General features: G+C 40.3%; 1 protein-coding gene across 5 annotated transcripts in view; it reads right to left on the bottom strand.

Moving 5' to 3' along the window:
- Nucleotides 1-15,465, bottom strand: part of MSH3 (mutS homolog 3) — a 183,102-nt gene that overhangs the window by 61,539 nt on the left and 106,098 nt on the right. For all 5 annotated transcript variants that reach the window (XM_063085678.1, XM_063085681.1, XM_063085682.1 and 2 more), the window contains one exon: nt 9,886-9,997. In XM_063085678.1, coding sequence (XP_062941748.1) covers nt 9,886-9,997 — 112 coding nt within the window. The remainder of the gene's footprint in view (nt 1-9,885; nt 9,998-15,465) is intronic.

Here is a 15,465-nt window from a genome sequence, read left to right as displayed (position 1 = left end):
AAAATTAGTCGAGAATATACAACTCCCTTTCCTCCACAGTCCCCAAGATGATAGAGAAAGGAATTTCACTCATCTAATGAGCTGACCTATCTTTCAGCAAGGACCATGTATATTTGAGGTACCATACATCAAAGGCTCCCAGATATGAAAGACACATTAAATCCATCTGGAAAACCAGTTAGTATAAGTAAGCATTCTTACAGATTAGACAGAGCCAAAAGTTAGCAAAACCATCTCTCAACCCACTCTGGGGCATAGTAAAGTTATGGCAAATGCATCAAACTAGACAGGTCCAGACACTGCCCTCACCTGTGCTAGGGACCAAGCATGAGGCCACACAGACAGCAAATTCTCAAGATACTTCAGAGGGATGAATGGATGAATGAACTGATGAATGAAAGAAAACAAAAGCTGGAAGTTTTGCAGCATGCCTCTGGATGACCCCTAGAGAGTACTGCCCGAATGAACCTGTAGAGAGGCTAGAAGCACATTCTTTAAAGTGTTTACCATAGTATTGGCAAACTGTCTGAACAGCATCAGTCAATATGATACTAGTAATGACAAAACTGAATCTAAACTCGAGATAACTAAGCAACTTCCACATTCTGTGGGGCAAGCAAGATGAAAAAATAGAAGGTAAACTTTAAGGTATCGGAAAAAATCACAAATAACAAGTACCAGGCACTATGCTAATGACTTCACATGCATCATCTCATGTAATTCCCACAACAGTCTCACGGGGTAATTCCCATTTTAAAAGTGAGGAAACAGAGGCTTGGAGAAGCTAAGTAGCTTGCTCAGTAATGCAGAGCAACTAAGCAGAAGAACTGGGACGTTAAGTGAAATTCATTCCCTGATACATGCTACAAAGGGTACCCTTGTTCGATGACAGGCAATCACAGTCACTGCTAAAGGAGAGAAGAGGTTCTCTAACTTAGGGTCCTTGGGTCAATCACTGGGTATACTAGAATGATGATCAGTCAGAGTATCACTGAAGTCAGAAGACGTACAGCAGAAAAAGAATAAGACAACTAAAATATTGTCATACATTAACTTACAAGATCTGGGCAGCAGCTAATTAAAAGCTTTCTTCCTTGACAGGTACAGATATTGACATCTATCTTTAAAGAAGAATTATGGTAGAATTATTTTTATAATAGCTGCAGACTCTTGAAAAAGTTTGGCAGTTTCAAAGTGTCTTATTCCCTGAAAATGTCAATCAATGGCAGGTTATGGTAACAGACTCCCATGCAAAAGCTTCCTCCAGACAAGCTCTCAACCAAATCTTTGCACTTTTAACCCAAGGTGAACTATAAACAGAAAAGAGGAGAGTGAGGTTGGAGAGCAGCACAGGCTGTATGTTAAACTGCCAAGATAAGAATCCAAATCCTTCTGGCACCTGGAAGCTGCCCAATTTCCATTTCACTGAGCGTGAGAGCTGGTTGTTACCCAGCTCACCCCCTCATTTTAAAGATGAGGAAACCAAGGCTCAGGGAGTATAGTGGCCTATCCAAAATGACAGTAAAATAACTGCAGAGCAGGATTTGAATTTTTTTTTTTTTCCAGTTTACAAAGAACAGAAATTTATTTCTCACAGTTGTGGAGGCTGGAAAGTCCAAGATCAAGGCACTGGCAGGTCCAGGTCTCTGCAGAAGAAGAGTGCTTGGTCCTCACATGGCAGAAAGTGGAAGGGCAAGTGAGCCCAATGCTGCACTAGCCTCTATTATAAGGGATTTCATCCCATTCACAAGATGGGGCCTCACTGCCTAATTGTCTCTTAAAGGCCCCAACTCTAATACCATCACATTGGGTATTAGTTTCAACACTTGCATTTTGGATAAGACACATGCAAACCACATCCCACACCCATACAGCCCCACATCCCCCCAACCCTGCATGTGCACATACCCATGCTTGGTCCCACAGATGAAGGGCCTGTGCAGCAACTCTTCTACCTCTCATTGCTCCCTGCACCCCCATGCTGATGAAGCTTTTCAGAGCATGAACAAGCACAAGGCTCCAATCCCTGGGAGAGGGCTGGGAACTGCCCTTCATTGCTCAGGTAAGGGATTGGGCACTCAGAGTTTAGCAACTGTCCAAGGTCGACAGCCAGCCAGAAGCAGACATGGTCACACTCAGAGAGACTGGGACAGAACCAGGTGACTGCAGTGGTGGTGGTGGGGAAACTGCCTCAGTTGTCCCATCTGCAACAAATCCTTGGGGGAGCCATGAAGTGAAGTGATCACAAGTTCAGCAGGCCATGGAGTGGCTGGTGGACAGGAGGGTGCTGGATTGAGGCACAAGGGTCAGGAGTGTGGCCCTGGGCTGGAGCCCAACTGGACCATGTTCCCACACCTGCAGGACCCCACCACCCTTTGCCTCAGTTTCTCATCTATGAGAACCACCTTGTAGGGGTGCACAATGGCTGGCCCTCACACCTTACTGCCTACATGTGGGCCCACGACTGCTGCTCTCTGTCCCCTAGCCCTGCCACCCTCCCCTCACCAAACTGTGGGGGCTAAGATGACACAGCTTTATGCACATCAGCAGGGTCAGCACCCCCATGCCAGTATGGGTACCAGACAGGAGAGCAGAGGGAGGGGCTGGCACCTGCCCCCAGGCTATGCAGGGAGAGCCACAGAGCTGCGCCCCAGCCTCCCCTGCAGGGGGAGTCACAGCTGAGTCTACTGGGGGCTTCCTGGAAAGCTCTTGTTTCCAGAAACGCAGGTGAGGTGGCCATTTCAACTCCTGTACCTTTTTCTGACCTTGATGTGTGATGACTGCAACAGCAGCCACCTTGTGACCACAAGGAAAGGTCCAGGGACCCCAGAGATGCTGAGCTCAGGGAAGGCATCAGCCCCTCCTCACGACCCTCCACAGCAGCTGCTACACTCCCATGTGCGGGCTTGAGGGAGCCTGGCAGTGTGCCCAGAGAAGCAAGGAAGGAGGGCTGCTGACAACTCCACAGGGGCAGGACATGAACGTCACTTTGGAGAGCTTCAAGCCACCCCCAGGGCCCTCTGAATCCTACAGGGTCAAAGCCAGCCTGGACGGCCCCTGATCTGTGCAGCGCCTGAATTGTGGGGGCTCAACCAGGCTTTTGGAGACTTATGCTTCTGTAGCAGTGGGGGTGTATCCCTTGTCCCCCATGAACCCCCTGAACACAGAAGGGGGCCTGACAATTCCACAGAACTTTAATAACAAACCCTTCCCCAAAGCATTCTACCTCCTCACTGCACATTCACTGGGCACTGAAGTCAACTAAAAGTGATTCTGCCCATGTTGGTGGCCAGGGCTGAGGCAGACATGCCACGGCCACAGAAGGGCAGTGTGGAGCTGGTGGTTTGGGAGGCTGCCTGGCATCTCTGAAGGGTTCTCTCTGCTGGGTGGGGCCTCAGGCCCACCAGGCTCCAGTCCCCCACACCCACCCCAGTCCTCACCTACCACACACCTGGGCTTGCATTTTTGCATCTACAGCAGGGCTTGAGCTGACAACACTGTCCTAACAGCCAGCCTCAGGGGGAGCCCCCCCAGGGAGTAAGGGGCGCCAGGAGGAAGGGCCAGATCACCAGGCAGCAGGGTAAGGCAGCTGCCTCCCAAGCCTCTGGGCATCAGCACCCACCTACATGGTCCAGGCAGGCCCAAGCCACGCACCAGCCAAGGCTTGCTGTGCCTAACCTCTGACCAGAAACCACATAGGAATGGGGTGAGAGCCCAAAGGGACAGCCATGCCCAGGCCTTTCTCATCCATGATCCCACAAGATAATAGCGGGGGCGGTGGGTGAGTGGGGTGAGGCACATGTAGCCAATGCGCCTCTTTCTCCAACAGCCTCCCCACCCCTGCTGCCTGCTGTCTGAGATCTCCCAGGGCTGTGCTGCATCAACCAGACAGAGGCTTTGCCTTCTGGATCATCTGGACAACAGGGCCCTGAGACCAAGCCCACCAGGTGCTGGCCGGCACGCCACCGAAAAGACCCAGTGAGGACACACATGCAATGAGGGGATTTGAATTTCTGAATTTACATTTCCCTTTACTGTGAGGCACTTTCCCACTATACCTGTGTACCAAATAGTACATAAGAAGAACTTTAAAAACAGAAAAAGAAAGTGCTAGAACAGAAAGAGATTATTTCTGGCCAGAGTGACAGTAAAGGCTCTAGGAGGAGGTTGTATTTTGTTGGGTCTTGAAGGATGAGTAGGAGCTCACTCAGTGGAGATGGGTAAGGGACAAGAAGAGAGAGGAGTAGCATTCTGAGCAGAGAAACTGCAACACAGGTCAGACACTTTTAAGAAATAATCAGTTACCATACAAATGTCCTTCTATATCTCACTGTTTCAGAAGCAAGAGAGAGGGGCACCACAGGAAAAAAGAGATATTATTTCCTCTACTTTTTATCCTTGGGATCCAAAGATCATCCTATGTGAAAATCACATTTACAGCAGAATCTATGAGAATGATTTAGCCTTGGAGTTAAATTAAGCTTAAAGCTCAGACAGATTTTATGGTATGCGTTATTGTTCTTCTACTTGGTAATTAGGTACAAGTAGTCAACAGCTTATGAATACTACTGTAATCAGTCCTACTTTTAATTTTCATACAACCAAAGCAAGCATTTCTGGGGCAGCTAGAAGTTTTTTGTACTGGGAGAATGGAAGAAATTGAGAAGTTTGTCCTTCTCAAGCACTCATTAGTTTAACAAATATGTGATCACCGACTACATGCCACACAGCATGCTCAGGACTGAAGCACCCCAAGGCCCTTCTTGATCTCAGAAGAAGGAATTGTGACCAGGATCTCAGGGTCCACCCTGCCCCAGCTTTAGAACTAGGCTGTGGAATTCCCTTGGGCTGGAGAGATCCACGGTGTTCAAGGGCTTCCAGGAATCTTCTGGCTCTGCACATGACTCATTTTCTTCCCTCCCACAAACTGAGAAACTGTCAACCACACTTTTCCCTATCCCCCTCCCAATAAGTTGAATTTATATTATATTAAAAACAAAAAACCCCAACTTTAATCGTCAAAAATCCATCTATTAAAAAGTTATTTGGCTTAAAAGCAAACAATAGAGTTGCAATTGCAATGGATTATAATGGAGTTTCCCAAGCAGTGTCCTGATCTGTTTCACAGGGTGACAGGTGTGCCAAGAGGCTGATCCCTAACCCTCAAGGTGGCCGGTGAGGCTGCAGTAGCTATAGCCCCTGAACCAGCCTACTTTGGCTCTGAGCAATCCCTTCCCTCTCTCCTTTTATTCCAGAATACTGTCAAAATATTATCATTTTCTATGTTTGCTGCAAAGTGAAAAGGTTGGAAAGCACTGGCTTGCATTAGAACATGTTCTGGGAAATAGTTCAGGACTACCCAGCTTGGGTAACCTCTGGCAGGTTGGTTTCCCTTTCTGGGCCTTAGTTCACTCACAAGTATGATGAGGTGGTTATACTGAACGGTCCCTAATTTCCCTTCTAGCTTGACAGTGAAATTATTCTGTACATTGTGAACTCCCCATACAATATCCTGAGAAGTAATATTTTGTGAAGAAAAAAAAAAGGCAAAAATTTAAAGTAAGACTTGGAGACTGCCGAAGATTTCTAGTTAGACTTTGTTTATTTAACAGATCTGATTAGGTGCCTGCTACACGCCAGAGAACTGTGACTGATACTGGGATTACACCTAAACAAGAGGCATATTCCCGGTTCTTTTTATACTTATAGTACACTGAGAAACTCAAACAAAAAGAGCAATTATGATTTAGTGGAATAAGTGCTAAGATGGAGAGAAATAGAGTGGTATGAGTATGTGATAGGAGTACCCATCCCAGTCTCAGTTAGGGAAGGCTTAGCACAAGCGATGACATCCAAGATGAAACTCGAACAAGCAGGAGCTGCGGAGTGGGGTGGGTGGGTTGTGGGCATGTGTGAGGTAGGAGGGGTAGGGTGGGGAAAGATGACATTCCAGGCAGAGAAAATACCATCTGCCAAGTCCCAGAGGCACAGTAACTCAGGAACTGTAAGAAGTCCAATATGGCTGGAATGTAAAGCATGAATTCAAATGGAAGAGCAACAGGACAGGTTAGAAAAGCCCTGTGGCTGCAGAGTGGAGAATGAATGGAGGTGGGCAAGATGGAGGTAGGAAGATTCAGTGGCTGCCAAGTCTACAAATACTTAGATTATGTAGTGAATCAAGGAAGGGAACAAGCAAAGAGGGTTTAAAAGAGTATTCGTAAAACTGGGAGAAGGAAAGTGGGAAGAAAGTTGGCTTGTTCAGAAGCACTATAATAAGTTCATATAATACAGAATCCAGAAAAGTATACTTATAATTACACATAGAAAAGACCATTTCTTAAAACTACATGATTATCAAAAGCAACAATGCCATTTACTTTGAAGGAATTATTTTCAGGGTATATTTTATAATTAACACCCATAAAATATTTTAAATTAAGGTTTACATGATAAGTTCTTCCCAATGCTATCCCTATATATAAATTTATACCCTGAAAAATAGAATGCACTTCACCATAGCAACAGTTCTATATCAACTCCTACTCAAGCTAGAAAAAGCATATGGAAAAAAAAAAAAAAGAATATTCTGGAATATTCTGAGATGCCTGCTTGGAAAAAAAAAAAAAACCACTCCATTTAGTTTGGAAAGATTTAAATAAAACAGTTCAATGTTTCTTTTAAATGCCCTTGTAATTATACAGAAGGCCATTGTAGTTTCTCAAATCTTCCTTTATTAAACAGTAAACTTTTTAAAGGGAAGGGCAAAAAAAGAAACAAAAAAAAAATCAGTGCCAAGGATAACATACTTGGGATCAAGTTGATGGGCATGGAAACAGTAACAAGAAATGACTTTTAAGTGACTTATAAGTTAAATATAAAATAAAGTACTAAATATTAGAACTACATTACTTTCTCAAGAAAAGCTATACCCTACTGGTATTATAAGAACTGAAAAAGGAATTCTTATGTTCATAGCCTTTTTTTTTTTAAAGGCCATAAAAGGATTAGTACTTATTAACTTGTTTGATAAATTAAGAAATATACACATATCCTAATAAGAATGACACTGGGTCTCAGTTGCTATCGTCTGAATGTTTGTGTCCCCCCAAAAATTCATGTTGAAATTCTAACCCCTAAGGTGATGGTATTAGAAGGTGGGGCAATTAGAAAGTCATTCGGTCAGGAGAGCTTGAGAGAGACCCCTCACGCCCTCCGCCACATGAGGGCACAGTGAGAAGGCGCCATCCATGAACCAGGAAATGTGCCCACACCAGACACTGAATCTGCTGATGCTTTGATCTTAGAATTCCCAGCTTCAGAACTGTGAGATATAAATTTCTGTTGTTTATAAGCTACCCAGTCTATTAAACTTTGTTATAGCAGCACGAAAAGACTAAGACATGGGTGACATAGTACCAACAAATCTTTATACGATATCAAAATGTAGCATTAAACTAGATGTAATGCAAAGCATTTCCTTTTGCTTCCCACTCTTGTGGCCAGCCAAGTTCACCATGCCACACAACTCCATTATTCTTGCTCATGGCCCAAGGTGTCATAGTCCCAGCTCCCTGCTATTCTGGGCTTCCTTTCTCTGACCTACTCTCCAACTGCTCCCCTACGTCTCAGTTCTGGCAATGTCTTAGAAAAATTGCTCAATGCATTTATGTTTCTAACCATCTTGCTGAACATTTCCTTCACACTCTGGCCTATGCTGAAACATGGCTGTCCATTATTCCCCTACAGCCCTCTCATGTGGGAGCCAAGCTTTCTGCTACATCCTGCCCCATGCACCTCAGGGGTCAGAAGTTCTTCCTTAGTTCTTTAGGACTTTACCAACTCTGCCTGTCCTCACTGCAGGCCATCTACAATCCTCCAGGTCACCAGTCCCCATTCCTTGCGATCTCTGATACCTGCATCACTTGTCTTCCACAACAAATCCTGCTTTTCTCTTACATGATTTCAGCATTCACATGGATGACTCCCAAACTCCTCATCTCCAAAGACCTTCCTCCCCTTTAGCTACCCACCTTGCACGGCCACGCCTAGGATCTTGCCATCACCCAAAATAACACCACCTCTAAAACTTTAAAGTCAGGCATCTCATTCTCTGATACAACTTCTCTTACTCAACTCCTCCCTATGTATTAATTCTTTGACCCCATCACCCTGTTGTTTTACTCTGTGCTGACAAAGACTGTCTTTGAACAAACTCTAGTCAGGCTTCTCCAAGCCTTCTTCTCAATTAGGCCTCAACTTTGGCCTATAAAAACTACAGACTCTGAGCACAAATTGTTTTGTCCACACTCCCCATTAAGAAAGTTGGACACCAGCATAGTTTCTAACAGCCCAAGGCCACATCCTTAGGATGACCCCAGCACCACTTAAAGTGTCTACCTGAGAAAGCTCGCTGATGTCAGAATTTACTATTTGTTCCAGCCAAAACTTGGTGATAGGCAGACAGATCCCTGAAGCCCGTCTTAGAGCACTTCATTTAAAAAGTTTGCAATTATAAATCCTTTCTTTGCCCCTTTGAGATGTGAATCTTCTGTCATCAGAACTGTCTTCTCAGGGACCTGAGTACTGTCTCTGATGTGGCATATACACCAATTAGTAAACCCAGATGGGTTTCACATTAACCAACCTCATCACCCCTCTGCACATTCCCCTTCCCTAATCTCTCACTCTCCCTTTAAAACACCAGTCACCTCTACCAAAGTCGGGCAAATTCAGTTCATGCTGGACCCTTTTCCCAACCGTGATAGCATTACTGAATAAAATCTACCCTTACCACTTTAACTAGCGTCCAGCTCTGTTTGGCTCTGACAATGTAACTCTTTGTAACACAAAAACTCTGCCACAAGTTCAAGTTCACTTGTCCCCCCCAGCTTCAATAACTTTCCTGCTAGTATTCCCAACATTTTAGGGAAAAAAATATAAATTTCTTAATATGGCACATAATTGAACTGGCCTCTTCCTTATCTCTAAACACTTTTTCTTCACATTCTATGCTCCAACCATACTCAACATCTTTCATTTCCTAGAATTCACCCTGCTCTGCCTCACTTCCAGCCTCTGCCACGCTGGTTTCTCTACCTGGCATACTCACCTCCACTTCCCTGGCTTGTGTGGACTCATTCTTCAGCCAAAATTGCATCCTTGGGGAAAATTCCTCAGTGCTCCCCCCACATCAGATAGGTCGACCTGCCACCTGCTCCCAGGACAGGCTGGTTTTCTAGATCATGGCACTTACCATGCTGCATTGTATCAGCCTGCCTATCTTCTCTGCTAGGCCAGAAGCTCTGTGCGGGGAGGGAAGAGCTGTGTCTCACTTACCACTCTCTGCTAGCTTCACTACCTGGGGCTTAAGCACTCAGTATGTATGTTTTAAATGAATAAGTATTTAGAATCATTAATGTCCTATAAGAAAACTCTAGCCCATAAGATAAAAATTTTCATCACTGAAATTAGCTGAAGTACCTCTGATTCTTTCGCAGAACATTTGAAAACAGTGGAACACAGGACAAAGCATACAACACAATATATCCTAATAGGAATTTGCAAAACCATGGTATAATTCCAACCCCATTAGCATATTTGGGTATTAATAGACATATTTTATAGGGTTATCTAGGACAACTAATTAAGTCTAATCCTTTAATTTCTAAGGTTTAGCATCTATGGTTAATCTGTCATAGGAAAAAGCATCAATTCCATATTTGGTGGTGAATATAAAACAATGCCCAGAATTAGTCTATTTAAATCCAAAGTTAAAAAGTTAAAACTTGGGTAACTTTTAACTATAAGAACATTTACTTGACATTTAAAAGTTTGGGATCAATGTTATCATCTTTTAATTATTTTTTGGCATAATGTGGTACTTACTATTAAATTTGTACTATTGGGAACATACTGATCCTGTTCTCCCAGCAACATGTCAATCACAGGGTGTCTTCCATTTTTTATTATGATTTTCCTTTCTTCTTGTAGAGTTGGTCTGCAAAAAGAAGTATATTTCAATTTATTAGGCAAGGAAGTAGCATTAAAAAAACAAAGCATGAAAAATTTCAGTACCCAGTTTGTAAGACAAAAACAAAACCTTAATCATAGACTTTAAGAACTTATACTCACAATAAGGCTTTGAGTATGAAAGTTAAATTTTAGATATAAAATAAAAATTGGGAAAACAATTATTATAATAATAGTGGAAGCATAAATTTAGCAGTCTTATGATAGCCCCACTACTGCAGTCTACCTTTATAACATCCTTTTTATTTATTATTTTTGCTGTTATTGTGTAAGATCAAGCCAATATTTTCATTAGTAAAGATAACAGTTCAAATTATTGCTACTTAAACTATTTTCGGAAGTAAGCATAATAAGGGAAATCATGTAAAATTATTTCTAAATTTAATTATTACATTAATATAAACTATACTATGTGTTGGACTTGGAGAGAGAATGACCTAAAATTTACATATTATGTTTAGTTGAAACATCTTTCTGTGGTCTTTGGTGTCTTTCACTTTTTTTTTTTTTAAATAAAAAAATTACTTTTTTTGCCTTGCTGTTCTTTATTTTAAGCATTATATCTGCTTTTATCTATAACTTTTTCCCTTTATCCAAGCCCCACCTGAGCCCTGCCTACCCTCAGTCTCCTCCCCAGATTTTACCATTGAGATCAGTTTGGTGTCTACCCTTCCCAACCTTCTTCTATGCATTGGGTTACGTATATATTGTACTGATTGTGATTTCTCAAAAAAAGTCATACTGTAATATATCATCCTGTAATTACTTTTTTAAAAACAATAATTTATTTTAACCTTCAGTACACATAAAAAATAGATTTCCCCATTTACCATCTGGGTACAGTGGGTCTTTTTATTTTAATATTTTGAAGTGATTTTACAAATGATTTTACAGAAGTAAGAATAAAGAAATAGTAAAAAGAAAAACAACCTCATTACTAATTTTAATAAGAATTTAAACAGCAAATCTCAAATTTTTATTCCATATTTTCTTGATTAAAGCATCTATACCTAGAAGGAGCAATACATTCTGAATGTAATTGCTCATCAGCTGTCATGCATGCACCACACCTGGAACATATTCATTTATAAATACTAACTTCCTAATATCAATATGTTTCTAATAGGTTTTAGCTCATTATTTCTGGTTCTTCTTACACTTCCATCAATAAAAATACAATACTGGAAGACTTTTTTGAAATTGTTTAAAGCTCATTTTCTTGAAGAAAGGATGGCCATCTTTTTTGCAACATAATCGGAAAACATGTTCATTTTTAGACTTATAAACACCAATTAGAATAATCAAACTAGTACTTTCATTTCTAAATCATCTATATCCTTTTATGTCCTGTCTATCCACCTACAAACTTTTAGTGAACAAATATAATAAAAGATAAGAATACCACTGCATGTCTTTTAGCAAAACAGATTGGTCCGGGTTCTTGTCACCAAATATTGCATGATGAATGCTTCCTATGGAATGATTAACTGGATCAGAATAACACATTTCATTTTGCCCTTATGTATTAGTCTGTTTCTGTTGCTTATAACAAAATAACTGGAACCAGATGATTTATAAAAAAAAACAATAAAATTTATTGCTTATAGTTTCAACAGTGACCCAGGGGTTTCACATTGCAAGATGGTGGAACAGAGAGAGAAGGGAGAGAGACAGACTCTTCTCTCTTCTTTTAAAGCCCTCAGAACCATGCCCCTGACCACCATTTTTAATCCACTCCCTACTGCACAGTGCTGGTCCTACAATCTAATCACCTCTTCAAGGCTCCACCTTTCAATAGTAGGAAGATTATTATCCTACCATTTCAACAGTCATAATGAGGACCAAGTTTCTAATACATAAAACTTGGGGGACACAATTCAAGCTTCAGTGAGTTATAGGGGGAAATAATTCAATCGACTACACCTTGCACATTTATTATTCATACACAGATTCTTAAATTTGAGAATATTCTTCTAGGATATTGTTATGTGAACATTCATCATCTTGCACTTTGTTTATATAAGAAATTCTACCATCATTAGTATCCAGAGCACTGCTATCCTTCTCTTCATGATCGTCTTCTGATTAACCTAAAAGCTGTCAATTTTTTGCTACAATGGGTGAAAAATGAAAATTCTGAATTCTCAACTGTGTTCAAAGAAAGCTAGAAGCAGACTACAATGGTGGTATTTGAGCTCTTTTATACCTTCTTGAAAGATGATGCGACCCTTTGGGCAATACAATAAGAAAACGAAAGGATGATGTGACAGTAATTTTTTTTCTCATTTTCGCATCCTCATTCTCCAGTTTTCACTTTAGACTTCTAAAGTACAGTTGGAATAAGTGATAAACAATATTGAAATAATTCCCAGGATGATGAAATAGCAAAATGCTTAAAGATATAGGAAAAATAAGATCACTAAAGATCCCAAAATGCATCTTACATTTACAAAAGGGTCCAATGGACTCATATGGTAAATGTAGGACAGAATGAGTTGTTTTCTCCTTTAAAAAAAAAGAAAAAAAGTATAGTTTTTCTTTGTTCTTTGGAAGACCTTTAAGAAACTGAAATAGGTCTAATAGACCCTTACGGTGTGGTATACTGAAAATAAAAGATCACCTGTCAGATTTTCAGCATTCTTTTGAAGCTGCTGCATGAGTTAATTATTCTCCACTGTTGAACATTTAGACAGTGACCAAATGTTCACTGTTATAAAAAATGCTGCAATCAACAACCCTATACATGTGTCTCCATGTGTACATATCCAAGTGTTTTCTGAGCTAGAGTAAACTCCTGAAATGAAATTTCTAAGTCACACAGTATGCATATACTTTATTTTAATAGATAAGAGTAGCTACACCAATTTACCTTCCCACCAGCAGGATAAGAAAGTTGACTTGTTTTTTCATAACCTCACCTAGAGATGGTATTATCTATTAGGCCTCATGGCTAGCTTAACATCAGCACAGATGTGTTAAGCAACTTTCCACCCTCCTCCCCCTCCCCTTTCCTTTTTCTGCCCCAGGAACTGGTCAGCTAAATTCTTCTCCTGGGAAGGGGTAAACACGACCCTTGTCATCAAAGGAACGTCTTGTGGGCTGCAGTAGCAGGCTTCAGGCGGAACACTTTGTGTTGATATAGTGGCGACACTAATCAGAAGCCTATGCCCTAACCAACCAGATGTTAGTGGACCACTAGGGCTGTGTCACCTTGCATACCACTGACTTTGAAATTGCCCATTGCTCTGCCAGAACTCTAAATAGCTTATAAACCTCCTGCTTTCCTTTGTTCAGGGGAACTGATCTGATTCAGTCTCCCCTCCACATTGGTAGAATAAAGCTACTTGGCTGAAACAGTGCCTAGCTCGGGTCTCTCTCTCTTTCTCCCTTTTCCTCCTTCTCACCAAACCTAACACTATCAAACTTTCTAATTTTTGACATGTGGTGGGTGAACAGTGTCATTTCATTGTTTTAATTTGTACTCATTGATTACTAAGGTTGAACATCTTTTCATCAGTTTCTTGGCCATTTATAGGTCTTTTTCAGCATAATATGCTATCAACAATCTCAATTTCTTTGACCAGAACTTTCACATAATCATATGAAAATATTTCTGAGCTTACTCATAACACCAAGAATTACTATTTTCCTAATACTTAATTTCTCCTTCTTTAACATATCTGGCTAATGAAATTCCAAGAATGTACTGTCACATTTTTCAAAAAAAGTGACAAAAGTATCTCCTGAGTAAATAATTTGAAATGATCTGTTGAAGAGAGACACTTAAAATTACAAGAAAAGGATAGTTCTTGGATTTGGGAGTATAATTCTAAAGGCAGGATTTTTATCTAGATGAGTTATGAATTTACTGTAAAAGAAAAAAAATGAAAGCATTTGTAGGTGATATCAATTTAAAAATAAAATCCTAGATGCTCTGCCAAGTAAAATCAATATATCATATTCATGACATTGATATGACTTCCTGGGAAGATCTTCACTTTGTAATAAAATTTTGAGTGAATGGTTATGCTCTAAAATTTACACAGACTTATTCTGTTGCTATCATAATTATATAATCACAAAACACGTCTTGGTAGAGTAAGAAGCAAAGGATAATTCACAGAGCTAGGATGACATATGAGGATAGAACAGTTATAGCAAGAAAAATAAGTAAAGCTTGTTGATGATATCTTATGGCAGTGAAGGAGGAAGAACTGAGGAAATGGGGATGCTTCCCAGAAAGAATGAAACATTTGAACTTAAACTTTATTTTATATTTTAAAAATTGCATTTTTTTCTTTCAACTACCCCAGAGAAACAGAACATAATCTATATTACTGAAACAGTATAATATCCAGAACAGAAATTGGATGGAAAGACCTAGAATAAGAACTTCTCCCTAAAGGTTTAGACTATACTGAATAAAAATATCTTAACAGCATTCAGAGAGAAAAGATTGCAATCATGAAGCCACACAATCAATTCGAGCTAACTGCAATAGCTAAAATTCACTAAACTCTTTTAAAAAGCTGGAAATTTAAGAAAAATATGTATACATTTCAGATACTTATAAAGTAGTTTAAAATGCATTTTAGATAGACATTTCCTACTTCATGGCAATTTATGCTTGATTTTGTTTTTGCCAAAAAAAGAGACTGATAACATTACTAAATTACATTATGATTCATTTAGATTTTTTTCAGATGGATTTTTCTTGGTGTAAAATATACGGTGTCCAATGTAAAAAGTTTTTCACATGTAAAATATTTCCTGAAATATCTTACTGACAGACGAGGTAATTTGGAACAATCCTCAAAAAGTTGGACAAAGTACAGAAAACAGCTACCCAAAGGCAGCTGATAACTAAGACAGCAGAAAATTCCCAGGCCAGGATCTGGGGTAGGACAAAGGCTCAGGGAGGGGCTAGTTTCCTCCTGTGGGTGTCTGCTGATTTCTAAGGAAACATCTAAGGCTGAGCACTATGGACAGCTTTTGCTCTGGACTGAGACACCAAGGGGCTGCACACCAGGCATAAACTCACCTTTCAATCATCTCAACCCCAATTTGGATTAAGTGATGCCAGACTGTTAATGTCCTAAGAAGTCTGGTATAAGCAAAAGTAACTCTCTTAGAATGAGTATATCTAAAAATGATTTTGTAAAAACAATGCCCAGCAGATAATTAGAATAACCAGGCATTCAAGAAGATACAGAATGAAAACTAGTGGAGAAACAAACAACAAAAATAGGCCCAGGGGCTCCAGATATTTGAATTATCAGACAGACTTTAAAATAACTATGCTTACTGTGTTCAAAGAGGCAAGACACAAGATTGAGAATTGATAGAGAAGTAAAAATGATTTTTTAAAAAGAATTACTATGTCTATGAAAAGTACTAGCAACCCTTATGTTCAGATATTTTTCTTAAAGACAAAGA

The sequence above is a fragment of the Cynocephalus volans genome, chromosome 2 (assembly GCF_027409185.1).
Source record: "Cynocephalus volans isolate mCynVol1 chromosome 2, mCynVol1.pri, whole genome shotgun sequence".
NCBI classification, from domain to species: Eukaryota; Metazoa; Chordata; class Mammalia; order Dermoptera; family Cynocephalidae; genus Cynocephalus; species Cynocephalus volans.
Note: the sequence above shows the minus strand (reverse complement) of the source record. Positions and strands in the feature narration are given on the sequence as shown.